At 33.9% G+C, this 15061-nt stretch overlaps 1 protein-coding gene across 4 annotated transcripts in view; it reads right to left on the reverse strand.

Moving 5' to 3' along the window:
• Positions 1-1513: 1513 nt before the first annotated feature.
• LOC130046767 (fibulin-1-like) overlaps positions 1514-15061 on the reverse strand; it is an 83713-nt gene continuing 70165 nt past the window's right edge. For 3 of the 4 annotated variants that reach the window (XM_056139588.1, XM_056139587.1, XM_056139584.1), the window contains 3 exons: positions 4100-4225; positions 1820-1954; positions 1514-1588 (listed from right to left, as the gene is read on the reverse strand). In XM_056139588.1, coding sequence (XP_055995563.1) covers positions 1560-1588; positions 1820-1954; positions 4100-4225 — 290 coding nt within the window. In that variant the 3' untranslated portion in view covers positions 1514-1559. Of the gene's footprint in view, positions 1955-4099; positions 4226-15061 lie in introns of all 4 variants that reach the window. The other variant, XM_056139585.1, reaches the window with a different exon arrangement.

Genomic DNA, 15061 nt, shown 5'->3' on the forward strand with positions numbered 1-15061 from the left:
TCCTTGTTTAATAAAAAAAAATTTAAAATAGTCTCTGTGGTAAGCAGCATGCACGTTGAATATTTTTCCGAAATATCTGACGTTTTCCTGGCTTTTTTATGATTTTGATATTTACCGTGCCAAGAAAACGTCAGAACGTCATTGCGTAAACTGGAAATTCGCCGCCTCCAGCTGGAGGCGGCATTCTCGGGCCAATAATATCGATTTTATGGATTCTTTCATCACATAAGCAGTCTCCTGTAAATATTTTAACAAACTGTCGAGATTTGCATGTTTTGAGTCACGTCACGTGACTCAAAACAAAGCTCGACAGAAATTGTTCGCTCAAATGACAGCGAAAAGTAGGTTGACTACAGTTGTGTGCTTCTGTTATCGAATTTTGGAGTGATATTCTCTTTTAATTGATATTAGTAGGTACAAGAAGCATCGTTTTATTGATTAGTTGTGCGTGGCACATTGAATATTTAAAACAGGTGTAAATATTGAGGTTTTTGCGTCATATTCGTCGTGTTACTGCTATATTCGAACACATATTCTTGCAATACCAAAAACATTTTAAGATACCCATTTCCAAGTCCGAAAGAAAGGAAATTATGATGATAATTTGTAAATTATTCACCAATCAATTTCATTCACCCAGATTACTGCCAAATTCACGTCTAATGCTCCCAATTTCTTTGACATGACTCTACAGTTTAAGAAATATTTATAAACTTGTATTATTTTCTTAACACTGATATGCAAATATATATAATCGTTTGTAAAACTTAGATAACCATGCCACTTATAATTACTTTTGATATGTTTAAATCTGTATCTGCAAATGTATTTTTAACATCTCTGTTATGATTAAGTGGATTGATAATATTTACATAAAAATGCATATATAGACTGTTTGCTGGCTAATGCTATATATGATAAAATGTTTGATAATGATAGAAAGTTTACCGGAAATACCTGGTGAGGTCTCACGGTAAGCGTTGGCGTTATAGCGACTTACGGCCTTGAGAGCTAATAGGTCAAAATTTGACATCATAATATCATAATATCATAATATCGTAATTCATTATCGTTAAATTTATTCTCGTAAATTACCAAACACACATATTCCTAAATACACGGATCTGGATGTGACAAACACACCTAACATCGCAGTGTGGATCAATCCTACTATAACCAATAGTGACGGTCACTAAACCCGTTTAAAACACGCAAAACATCATAAATCAAATTATATACATGTACATGCGTTGTTTTAGTTTAAAGGTGACGAAGCCCTGGAAGATGTATACTTATTTCTTCAATTCAAATTACGTTTATAAGGGATCCAAGACGATCCCTTGAAGCAAAGCTTTTTTGTATCATTGCTTGGTTATAAAAGAGATAACTGGATTCGCCTACACTCTCCATTCCCAGTTGCATCTTCCCATGTTATCAGCAGATTATCAAATAAAAGTAAGTTTATGAAGAGTATTTACTTACACAAACTTACAAGTAAGAACACAATACACAATAACATTGAATAATATGTATTAGCATTGCCAAAAGTATACATATGACTATCCAAACCAACTCCAACTGAATTTTTCTGAAATATAAAACAGCATTTTGCTAATCCACTCTAAAATCATACAAGATTTTCCATCGATTTTTAAGTAATGTTAAAAAGGAAATTGAAATTTGATGAACTCAATGCCGTTCGATTACTTAATTACTTTATTTTTTTTCTCATGTTTTTCTTTTATATATGTAAGCTTTTTTCTAATGGGCATGGCATTGAGTTCTACATTTGTGACATAATGCTCAGTTAGATATTTACGTTTTCGACCGCATTTTCGAACCCCATCTCCCTCGTAACCACTCCGACATGCACAAGAGAATGTTCCGATTACGTTGGTACATTTAGCCCTGTGATGGCAATTGTTTGTAGATCTGCGTCTGCATTCGTCAATATCTAAAGTTAAAATTTCAAAATCATTGGCGTCAGGAGCCATAAAAAAAGTAATGGGGCCATATCAGGAAAATAAAGTAGGGGATCTGGGGACAACTTTGAAAAGCATGGACATGCACGACTATAAAATTGACTTGTACAATTGTTCTCAAGAAGACCGAAGATTTTTACACCCTCTCATGTAAAATTTTAGACTTCTATTGTGGTTCCACTCTAACCTCAGGGGCCATGGTTTGAACTAAGTTGAATCTTCACTATGCATCTACAATACAGGGAGAAGTTTGCATATTTGACAAATCATACCTTTGTTCTTTGAAAAATTCTGTTATACATATGTATATTCAAATTTAAAATCCTATTATGCCTTTACCCTGTTCCCGAGGATCAACTAGTTGGCTATGATGACAAAAAGTTTAGTCTTTAATTCATCGTGAGGAATTGTCGTGTAAAGTGTTGAAGAATCATACGTTTTGATGTTGTTGATTTGAAAACAGTTTTGTGATTTCAAGTTTACCAAAAGTTCTTTAGAATTCTTTTAGAATCCACATTTGATTTACGCCACTTCTAGCATATGTAGTCGCACAGTAAGTTCGAAATTTCTCTTTCACAGCTGTTAATATTTTCGTGAACAGCAAAGATAGGGTCTTGGTAGAACATTTACCCGATCCAGCAATGTATCTTTGTTTGTAAGGGTTTTTATGAAGTTTAGGAATCCAGTATAGGTACGGTAACTCATATTCATCCGACCCATTGATTGGGATATTAAATGTGTCTAAAAGTGAAGCATGGTTTTGAAAAATTTCGTCTTTTGAAAGGGCAGTATAAAGTATAAGTACGATTACCAAAAGTGGAATTAATGCCAAGTTCGTTTAAAATACAGTTGCAAGTCTGTCTGAACAAAACCAGATTAGAATACATGCGATTCAATGCAACTTTGCAATTCAGGTGTGGCAGTTGTTGCATGCTTGAACCGGCAATTTTTTTTTTTATTAATTCTCAGTATTCAATGAATATACTTTTGCTCTTCCAATGTTGTTTTCAACTTCAGCGCTTATAGTTTTATAGGATGTTTCATATTATATACATCTTTATGACCTTGGTGGGGTAGTTTCGAGGAATGATTAATTCATTCCTCTACACTACTTGGACCCCACCTGCTGCAGACTAGATTATAGATGTACTTTACATGTAGTGTTTGGTTAATTATTTTGTATGTCCCCATTCATTTTGTATTGTATATTGTTGTATATTGTTTAATGACAGAAAGATGTTTTTCAGTTTTTACGTTGGTATCTTACAGTCCTGAAAATCTTACATGTGGTAAACTGTTTCATATTTGTTAAAACAATAGATTTTGATATTTAATCTATGTAATTGTCTTTTACTGACAATAGTTTAGTGTCAACTTCCTGATATTGATAAAGTGTATAATTTAAAACACAGGATCAAATTTTCAACATAGTCTGTGGTTGGTGTTATGTGTTCCGGGGAGGAATGAGGAGGCATAAATGAATATATTTATGAAAATTAGAACGTTATTTCTTAAAGGTATCGATGACGGCTAAAATTTCAAGAAACATGTCAAACGGAGAAAAGATAGACAAAAACATTTTGAAAAGGCATCGAAATAAATTGACCAATTCAGATATATCATTTTTGTTTTAATTTGAAACAAACCCGAGGAAAAAATACCAATCCCGATCCAAATGGAATTGAAAATGCTAAATATCAAATTGTTGCTCATTTGATGCACTTGTTATCAAGAAATTAGTTTAATTTATGAATTTATTTCATTTCATTTCATTATTTCATAGCTACAAGTGATTGTCGTTTTTATCTACTCCACTGTTTATAATTTCAATTGGGTTTGGTTCAAATTTGAAAATCGCAATATTTTTAAATTTTGGCCATTTCAATTTAAATATTCATTCCATCGCCATATCAACGTTTTGGATATTACGAAATAAATAGAAAAAATACTTTGCGAAATCATCCTCTTAAGGACCACACAATGGTATACTGTAACATGCAATGATGAGAATCATGAAGTGAAGATTTAATATTCTGTTCACACCAGTAACATAGACACAAGGGCGGAACCATACTATATCATTAGTACCTGTATTAAAATGAAAATTTATATCTCACCTTTACATTGAAATCCATTACCCTCAAACCCTTTCTGGCATTTGCAAGAGTAGGAGCCAAACGTGTTTGTACATTTGGCACTTTTATGACATGAGTTACGTTCTCCCTTTAAACATTCATCGATATCTGAAAATGAGTTTTAAAAACATTGTAGCAAAAAGAAATGATATGAAAAGGTGAAGATAACGAACAGTGATCGATTTCATTACTCCTATAAGCAATACAAAATTAAGAGTTGGGGAAACACGGACCCCTGGATACACTAGAAGTAGGATCAGTTGCCTAGGAAGAATAAGTAACCCTGTCGGCGGGTCACACCCGCCATGAGCCCTATATCTTGATCAGGCAAATGGAGTAATCCGTGGTCAAAATCAGTGTGTATAGAGTGGCCTAACAGTTGGTATGAACCACGCCAGACAGCATTTGACCGAATGGCAAGTTGTATTGGCATACCATATCGTTATAAAGACCATATGATTAGCAAAATACTGACTTTAAACGAAACTGTTGAAAACCCTGTAACATCAACTTGTTTGTCAGTAGCCTGCTTCGATTCAACAAGAGGCCCATGGGCCACATCGTTCACCTGAGTCATCTTGGTCCATATTTAAAGATTTTCTCTATATATTTGCATGTAAAACTCTGATCCCCTATTGTGGCACCAACATAATCCCGGGGGCCATGATTTTTACAAACTTGAATATCCATTATCTCGGTAAGCTTTCATGTAAATGTAAACTTCTTTGGCCCAGTGATTCTTCAGAAGAAGATTTGAATGATTTCCCCGAAATATTTGTATGTAAAACTTTGATCTCTTACTGTGGCCCCATCATACCCCTGTGGGTCATGATTTTTACAAACTTGAATTTGCACTTTGTCAGGAAGGTTTCATGTAAATTTCAGTTTTTCTGGCTTAGTGGTTCTTGAGAAGAGTTTTAAAGATTTTCCAGATATAATTGTATATAAAACTTTGATCTCCTATTGTGACTTTCAAATGGATACAAGCCAAGATTCAAACATTTTTTAAAATAAGTTTAAAGCTGACATGAATTAATAGATATAGTTTAATTCTATATGTCCGCCATATTTCTCTGCTAATCCGCCATATTAGCTGGATATTCTATTGTTATATGTATCATGGTTCGCATGGTATATAAGGGGACGAGTTTTGCTACGCTTCACTTAACATCAGTGTCTTCGATTTACCTGTGCGGGTAGCTTCGAATAAAGGTTTACTCGTAATATCTGTAAAATATCGCAGATGTACGTATACACTTGTCGAAAATACTCTAAGTAGTAGTAAAACTCCCTGTATTTGCATAACCCATGAAACAAAACGATAAACTCCATATGTATTCCAACAGTGAATACCATTGTCCATTATACAGACTGCGACACACTAAGCCCGTGCCGATCAGCTATCTTCAATCAGGGGAAGTATCAGAGTATAACATTTACCCTGTATTGTGCATGAATCCTTATACCGTATGATTTACTAGTCAGAGTATTGCAGATTTATAAATCAGGAAATCATTTAGGTACATAAATTGAGAGAGGGAGGGAGGGAGGGTTTAAACGATGATCTTGTAATAATCGCGCTCTTAGTAAGACAAATGATATCGTTAATTCAAAAAAAGAGAACAGTAATTCAATATCGCTCTCATTAATTGATAATACATATTTATTTGATTCATTTAAAGCACTCAATAATTAAAAATTTACCATATCTTTAAATAATGTTATTTCCAATTACATCATTTTATGCTAATAGAGCGCTCAATAGATCTTATATATCTATGCCATTTTGCATTATTACATTCTGCGTTGAAATAGACGCAAATTGTACTAATGCAAAATGTAATAATTAGAGTTAACGCCTTACGAGTTAACTCCCGTTATAGAGACCAGTAATGTACATGTACAACGAACGATAACTCGCGTGGGATGCGCGATATTCGGTACCTAGTTTTACCCCATCACCAGAGCATGCGCACTACGGGTGCTTTCTTTTGGAATCTGTAGCTACTGCAGACGACAAATCTGCTACTCAAAATCAAACTGAATTGCTTCAAATTATTCATAAAGAAATTCAATTAGGCCGCATGACAGGTCCGTTCCTACATCGCCCCTTGTCAAATCTAAGGTGTAACCCAGTTGGGGTATTGCCTAAAAAAGATGGTGGCTGGAGGTTAATAACAAACCTGTCAGCACCATCAGGAAATGGTGTAAACCAGTTTATCGACCCACAATTGTGTTCTGTTTTATATGCCTCATTTGACCAGGCTATTCAAATGATCCAAGGGAAGGGGGCTTTATTGCGGTTTTAGATTGTTACCTGTACTTCCTACAGATTTTTCCTTATTAGGCATGTATAAAGTAACCAATACTACATTGACAAATGCATGCCATTTGGATGCTCCATCGCTTGTTTGACATTTGAGAAGTTTTCTTCTTTACTTCATTTGATAGTAGCAAAAGAGGCAAACAATAACAATATCATCCATTACCTTGACGACTTTTTGTTTGCTGGTAAGCTAAGGTCTCGAGATTGCTAAATATACCCTTGCTCAAGTCTTTAGACAAACATGTCAAGCAATCGGTGTTCCCATAAATGACAAAAAATCCGAGTGTCCAACCACTAAACTAACATTTTTAGGCTTGGGCATCGACACAATTAGTCAAACAATTTTTATCCCAAAAGAAAAGTCTATCGAGCTTAAGCAAATGTTGTTATTTTTGTGATACTTTTATGTGCAGCTGTTTTAGTTTGTAACTCGATTGTGTTGTGTTGTGTTTCCTAACGTAAATAATGAAAAACGTGTAAGAGTGAGGCGTTGTTATGGCACACTAGTGTTTGTTTTCTGACGTAAATACATGTAATGAGATAATTGAAGACCATTACAACTAGTAGCACATATCTGATTAAAGTCTCCCAACAATATTATGTAATCGTTACGTTTTAGGGGCATGGTTACGGTTTGAACAGATAATTTTCAAATTTTATTTTCCCATTTTAAAAGTTTACAATGCTTAATAGGCCTAACTAAGATATTTCTAATGGTCAACAGAAATTTGAATAACAATTATTGAGAGATACAGAACTAACTTTTTTTGGTGAACAATGCCAGGTTTTGATTACACATATTGGTTTCGTCCTGATTACCTATTCGCACCGAGTGGATTCGCACCTTTACCTGTTCGCTCTAAGTGGATTCGTCCTCAGTGGTTTCGCCCCAAGTACGGCAACAGTGATCGGGACGATTGATCAGTGCATACTCTCCTTTAACGATGAACAATTTAATTGAAATTAATGAATGCTATATACACGTATTAATTTACCGACGTCCAAGGTATATGTTCATTTTTATCATTATACCAACAATTTTTGGATGTTTAGTACGGCAAGAGTGGTCGGGACGATTGATCAGTGCATACTCTTCTTTAACGATGAATACTATATATTAATATACCGACGTCCAAGGTACATCCATTCTTATCATTATACCAACAATTTTTGACATGGCAAGTTGCTTTCATTGTAGAAAATCAGTAAATAAAATTTATCATATGACTGACAACTCAACTGTATGACAAACGGGATGATTTCAGCTTCTCCATCGTCAACTTCCCATATTTATGTAGCAATATTCCATTGGGTTTATATATCTCAACTGATTCGATATGCAAGAGTTTGTTCTGCGTATAGTCAGTTTTTAAATCGAGGTAAGCTACTGACAAACAAGTTGATGGTACAGGGGTTTTAACAGTCTCGATTGAAGACAGCATTTCGCAAATTCTATGGTCGTTATAACGATCTAGTTCGTCAATACAACCTCGCATTGGGTCAAATGCTGTCTGGGGTAGCAGGGGACAGTTTCGCACTATAGGCCTGCTCAACTTTTTCAAAAAATGGAAATACCCCATATTTGAAGTGATATTACATGTGTAAAAATGTATATAATAATTTTAGGATGCATGTCAAATGTAGCTGAGTGCTTAATAAAAATGTTGATATACAACATGTAGGTGTCACCACGATTCCTAGCATATAGATGGGTGCAAATACGAAACTAAGACACGTGGTCAGTTGCTGAAGAAATTCCGGTGAAAACATGCAGGGTCTAGCAAAAGGTCTGTAGCTGTGAGGGAAGGTGGATGGCCCCATATGAGAGGTAGATTTTTGAGAAAGGCAGATAGGGTTCTTGATTGTGCACAGTGTCTAAACCCCCATGTTTGGTACTGTGATGGTGTGGGGGTGGTGCAGATTAGCCCAAATGAGGGAAAATCAAAGCAATATTTATAGATTATATGTAATTTAGGGTCATAATTTATTAACTACACTAATATGAAATACAAGTATTGACATAAAAGGGAAATGTGATTTTTCATTAGTCTGTCATAATCTGACTTTGGTGTATACCCCCTATCCACATGTTTCAAAACCAAAGAAACTGTCCCCTGCCACCTGACGTGTTTCAAACCGATTGTTAAGCCGTTCTTGGAACACCGATTTTGACTGCGGATAACTCATGCGAAATACATATATTCACAAGATATGTAGAATTAATTTAAGATATGTATCATAAAAGTCATCACTTCATTTTCTAATATTTTAATGTGAATTTTAGTTGAATATGTTCATCTAAATTCATATGAATTTTATAGCTTTATATCAAACAACAGTGAACGATTTGTGAATTTTTTAAATAGTGATAGCTGCAGTGAAAACTAGCGTCGTCCAACAACATTGATAACAACAACATTGATAACATTGTGAAGAACGCATACAAAAACTTGGATTACTTAAATATAGAAAAAAATCTATAATTTCAGTTTCCAAGGATATTCTATCCCAAACCTATACCTATTATTTTTACAAGTTCCATGATTTGGCGTGCACCTATTAGTACTTAGCTGTTGTAACTAGATATGCACAGGTAAACTGGCCCGAAACCACTCGACTAGTATATCGGAGCGAAACCACTTGACGATAACCTAATCTTCTACCTAATGTTACCTGCACTGAAATGGGGACGAAACCACTGAGGGCGAATCTACTCAGTGCGAATAAGTAATAGGGACGAAACCACCTGTTACCTATTTGATCTATGTAAACAAAAATATTACACAAAGAATTGTGAGCTCTGAATCTCTTTCTAACTCGAAATTAGAAATATATGTACCATAGTTAAGCATTGTAAACATTAAAAACGTATAATAGAATTGGAAATTTTCAGCTCAAATCTTGACTATGCCCCTCTAATGATAAAACATAATTAAAATGGGTATGTCTTACTTAATTACTTACTTGGGGATAATTATTACCGTTTAGATGTAGAAAGGAAGATTTGCAGCTTATGTGTGTAAACATTGTCATGGGGAATTCATATTAATCAATCAATATTTTTAGAGGAATAACTTTTAATGTTTTCTAGACGTTCCGTCCCATAATCAATCCGTCCCTTAGTCGATTCGTCCCTAGACTATCCGTCCCCTAGTTAATACGTCCCCTAGTCGATCGGGCCCAGAAAAAAAAAATTTCCAAGTGCTATTTACAGTACTGAATTGTTTTGATTCATCTGCGTATTTCATCTTCATGGTGTGTGTGCCGCTGATGTCTTCTGTCATCAAGTAGTCATCGTTTAATATGCTCTATGGTATTTATGGCTTGATTGCAGACTAATTAACCTTGATCACACTTAATGTATATTAATCTTCTTGAGACTGTTTATCATAACAAATGTCTCTTCTTTTAAAAGCAAGAAAAACATACTTTGCCAAAGCATTTAAGGTGGGTCGATCCTCATGTGACTTATCAATATTAATGGTTAAAAGTGGAAAAACTGTATTAATTTCCACTCAATATAGTTTAATCTAATCAATAACCAAAGAAAATGTGTATGTTGTCACCCTTTTAAAGATGTCAGACATACAAAAACAGAAGTATATATCAACATAAAAAAATTGCACATTTTCGTTGAACAGAATGATGAAAATTAATAAAAACTTGTTGAAATGACAAATTTTAAATGTCAACAGTTTAAGAAATCTGATAATTCATAGATATATAAAAATTAATTGTGGATATTAGGGAAATCATTGTGTCATAGACATGCAGTAGAGGAAATTCCAGCATAGGAGTTATTGCCCTTGAAAACATTTTTAAAATTATAGATAATTGATTATCTATGGAAAATTAAAACTTTTTCAGTATCAAAAGTTTACCAATTTTTTTATTTTATTCAGTGAATAAAGTTCCTCTGAAAGACATATTTCAATCATGTACAAAATTTAAATAGAAAAAGATTTTGCAAAAACCTATGACATCACAAGAGGATCGATCAACCTTAAGGTATGTGTTCCTCCATATTTAAATAAGCTTTCAGTATTTCCCAAATAGAAGAGATGTTTTGATATTTGACAGTTTTTTCTAAGATCATTATACACATCACAATATTCGATAAAGTGGGCATCATTTTCAATACAAAGAATACATTTTGTTTTTAGACAAATACTCTGTCATTTCTTGGAATATTTCTATACCTGCCACATTCTATTTCCAAATCATGAGCAATTCTTTGAACTTCTGGAGTTAAAAAAACAAACCAAAAACTTCTAATAGTTAGATTACTGTAAGCTCGTAATCAATGATCAAAGGTTGCACAACAATGCAGTTATAAAAACTGTTTTCACTAAGGTGTTTTCACAATGATCAGTGGACATAGGACACACATTTACATTGGTTGTTATACATAGTTGAATAACGATGTTTTTACAATAATTAATGAGCACACCTTTTCATAACCATTGCACTTTAAACAAAAATTATAAATCCTAGTTAAGGGTTGTATAAACAATTTTATTTACAGGTCTAACTTCGGCAGTTATCTAATTTTGATAACTATAACTGCAATATATATGCAAAAACTTCCTTTTTCTTAAGTAATAATCTTTTATTATATCTTTGATAAAAAAAAAAAAAGTTGTAGGGGCCGGATCGACTAAGCAAAATGGGCCGAATCGACCATGGGACGGGACCGTGACCCGCTACCCTTTTTCCTTACACCTACTTAGGCTACTCACCACCTCTTCATCTTGAACCGACGGGGGTCAGCAAAATGATCGATTTAGGAAAAAAAATCACATCTGTAGCATATCAATGGAAGTTAGCGTTATTTCATTGGCGAATACATGATATCATGTGTCGAATATCCACACAGTATGCAATTAATGGAATTCGGAATGGGGAAAGAAGAGAAAGGAGCCGCATCCTCAAAGTATTTTCTCTCTAGGCACCGGTTTCCGGTGTTCCTGCACTGTGTAGTATACATACGCGCACCTGTCCGTGACACCCCACTCCGATACTTGATAATTTGGATTATTAACGAAGCCATCAAAGACAATTTTCTTTTATCTATAGATATTCCCACGCTTTCAATGTTCCCCTATAACCTTCCAACTGTATGATGGTCTGTTATTAATTTTAAAATGATATAATTCGAAATAATAAATTAATTGATAAATTTGATATTTTAGATATAAAACAGTTATTTTATGATTATTTTGGGGGTCAATTTTTTCATAATATTTTCGAAGTAGTGCCTATATGTATATTAAAAGAGCATTTTTTTTTACGGGAATGGACACATTGCAACGATTTTTTTTTTTAAGCGAACTTAATTCATGCTCACATGCATATGCATGTATAATGCAGTCTCGTTTTTGAATGTAGGACAGGAAATCACAGGACAAAAAGTCATAGACAAAAAGTCACGGACAAAATGACCATGGACAAAAAGTCACAAGAAATTTTATGAAAGTAGGACAAAATGTCACAGAACAAAAAGTCACAGTTTTATAAGAAAATAAGACAAAAAGTCATAATTAAAATTTTTATGAAAGTAGAACAAAATGTCACAGGACAAAAAGTCACAGTTTATAAGAAATTTTTAAAAATATTGATTTTTTATATATATTTGAAAACATATCTGTTCTTTTTGTAAAGTTTAAGAAAATATATAATACATGTATATGCAAAATTTATATTTTCTATGAGAATCTATGCTAATTTCAAACTTTAGATTTTGATAATAATTATAAAATTGTTATTCCTTAAATTATCATATTTATTGTAAAATATTATTTTGATTTTTAAAAAGAGAGATTTCTTATTGAGATAAAATAAAAATAAGCTTTGTGATTTGTGGTTTAGTATACTACAAATTAATGATTGTCAAAACAAAATCTGATGGCTTCCTTTCACTCCAGATTATTGTCAAAACAAGAAGTAAGTGAACTGTCATATGATAATTGCTATATAAACAAGTTAGCCCAATGAGTTTTTGTTTCTTATCACCTAATAATGAACTGAAAGTGCTAAATGTGGCCCAAAAAAACCCACCAAAAAGAATGATGACATAGATTCCCTTGTCCCTTTCATCCACTGTAAGAAATGCCTGGTGTCTGAACATTTGGGTACCACCTGTTATTGTTACCTTAAAAGTATATATGGGGTCTCATTTGCTAAGTCATTTTTGTGACTTTTGTGGGTCCCATTTTGTGACTGAATGACTTTTTGTCCTGTGACTTTTTATCCTATCTAATCAAAAGTCATCATTGCGACTTTTCGTCCTGTGACTTTTTATCCTACTGATTTTGTGACTCTTTGTCCTGTGACTTTCTGTCCGTATACCGTTTTGAATTGTTTTATGAAGAAATATTACCCAACTTAACAGTGAAATAATTTTATATCAAGAGATGTTTGTAAAACACATATGCCCCCATGGTGCAAAATTGAAAAGGCTTTTACACACACATCATTTAATTGATAGTAGTATCATCAATTCAAAATATTGAGCATACAATATCTTCCTATGTCAAAAGCGGATTGACCATGTGACCTAAAAATCAATAGGGGTAATCTACTCCTTATGGTGTACCAGTGTACCAAGTTTGGTGTCAATCAAGCAAATAACTCTTAAAATATAGGAGACAATATATTACTATGTCCAGTTTAACCATTGATCTTTGACCATGTAATCTCAAAATTAATAGGGGTAATCTTCTCCTGAAGATGTACCAGTGTACTAAGTTTGATGTTTGTCAAGCAAAGGGTTCTCAAGATATTGAGTGGACAGTATATTCCAATGTCCAGTTTGACCCTTGACCTTTGACAATGTGACCTAAAAATCAATAGGGGTAATCTATTTCTTAGGATGTACCAGTGTACCAAGTTTGATATCTGTCAAGCAAAGGGTTCTCAAGATATTGAGTGGACAGTATATTCCAATGTCCAGTTTGACCCTTGACCTTTGACAATGTGACCTAAAAATCAATAGGGGTAATTTATTTCTTAAGATGTACCAGTGTACCAAGTTTGATATCTGTCAAGCAAAGGGTTCTCAAGATATTGAGTGGACAGTATATTCCAATGTCCAGTTTGACCCTTGACCTTTGACAATATGACCTAAAAATCAATAGGAGTAATCTATTTCTTAGGATGTACCAGTGAATCAAGTTTGATATCTGTCAAGCAAAGGGTTCTCAAGATATTGAGTGGACAGTATATTCCAATAATAAGTTTAACCCTTGACCTTTGACCATGTGACCTAAAAATCAATAGGGATCATTTACTTCTTAGGATATACCAGTGTACCAAGTTTGATGTCTGTCAAGCAAAGGATTCTCAAGATATTGAGTGGACAGTATATTCCTATGTCCAAAGTAGATTGACCCTTGACCTTTGACATGGAAACAATAGAGGTCCTCTTCTACTCATAACCAACCTACATATGAAATATCATTACCATGAAGTGAATAGTTGTTTTAAAGATATTGAGTGGACAACATGTTGTCTACCGACCGACAGGTGCAAAGCAATGAACGTAGGACAGAAAGTCACAGGACAAAAAGTCACGGACAAAATGACCATGGACAAAAAGTCACAAAAAGAAATTCTATGAAAGTAGGACAAAATATCACAGGACAAAAAGTCACAGTTATATAAAAAAAAAAATAAGACAAAAAGTCACAATTAAAAATTTTATGAAAGTAGGTCAAAATGTCACAAGACAAAAGGTCACAAGACAAAATGTCACAGTTTATAAGAATATTAAAAAAAAATTATTTTGATATATATTTGAAAGCATATATGTTCTTTTTGTAAAGTTTAAGAATATATATATGCAAAATTCATATTTTCTATGAGAATCTATATTTATTTCAAACTTAATATTTTGATAATAATTATTATAAGATTGTTATTCCTTTTATCATATATATCCCTGTGAGCTCGAAATAAAGGACACCACAGAGTCGTCCACTTCTGCTTCATACTTAGATATTTTATTGAAAGTAGACATTAACGGCAAACTGACAACTCAACTGTATGACAAACGGGATAATTTCAGCTTCTCCATCGTCAACTTCCCACATTTATGTAGCAATATTCCATTATCACCTGCATATGGTGTTTATATATCTCAACTGATTCGATAGGCAAGAGCTTGTTCTGCGTATAGTCAGTTTTTAAATCGAGGTAAGCTACTGACAAACAAGTTGATGGTACAGGGATTTCAACAGTCTCGATTGAAGTCAGCATTTCGCAAATTCTATGGTCGTTATAACGATCTAGTTCGTCAATACAACCTCACATTGGGTCAAATGCTGTCTGACGTGTTTCATACCGATTGTTAAGCCGTTCTTGGCACACTGATTTGATTGCGGATAACTCCGTTTACCTGATCAGGATATAGGGCTCACGGCGGGTGTGACCGGTCAACAGGGGATGCTTACTCCTCCTAGGCACCTGATCCCACCTCTGGTGTGTCCAGGGGTCCGTGTTTGCCCAACTATCTATTTTGTATTGCTTGTAGGAGTTATGAGATTGATCACTGTTCGTTATCTTCACCTGGCATTCATTGTAAAATATCAATTAGATTATTAAAGAGATTTTTTTATTGA

The sequence above is a fragment of the Ostrea edulis genome, chromosome 6 (assembly GCF_947568905.1).
Source record: "Ostrea edulis chromosome 6, xbOstEdul1.1, whole genome shotgun sequence".
NCBI classification, from domain to species: Eukaryota; Metazoa; Mollusca; class Bivalvia; order Ostreida; family Ostreidae; genus Ostrea; species Ostrea edulis.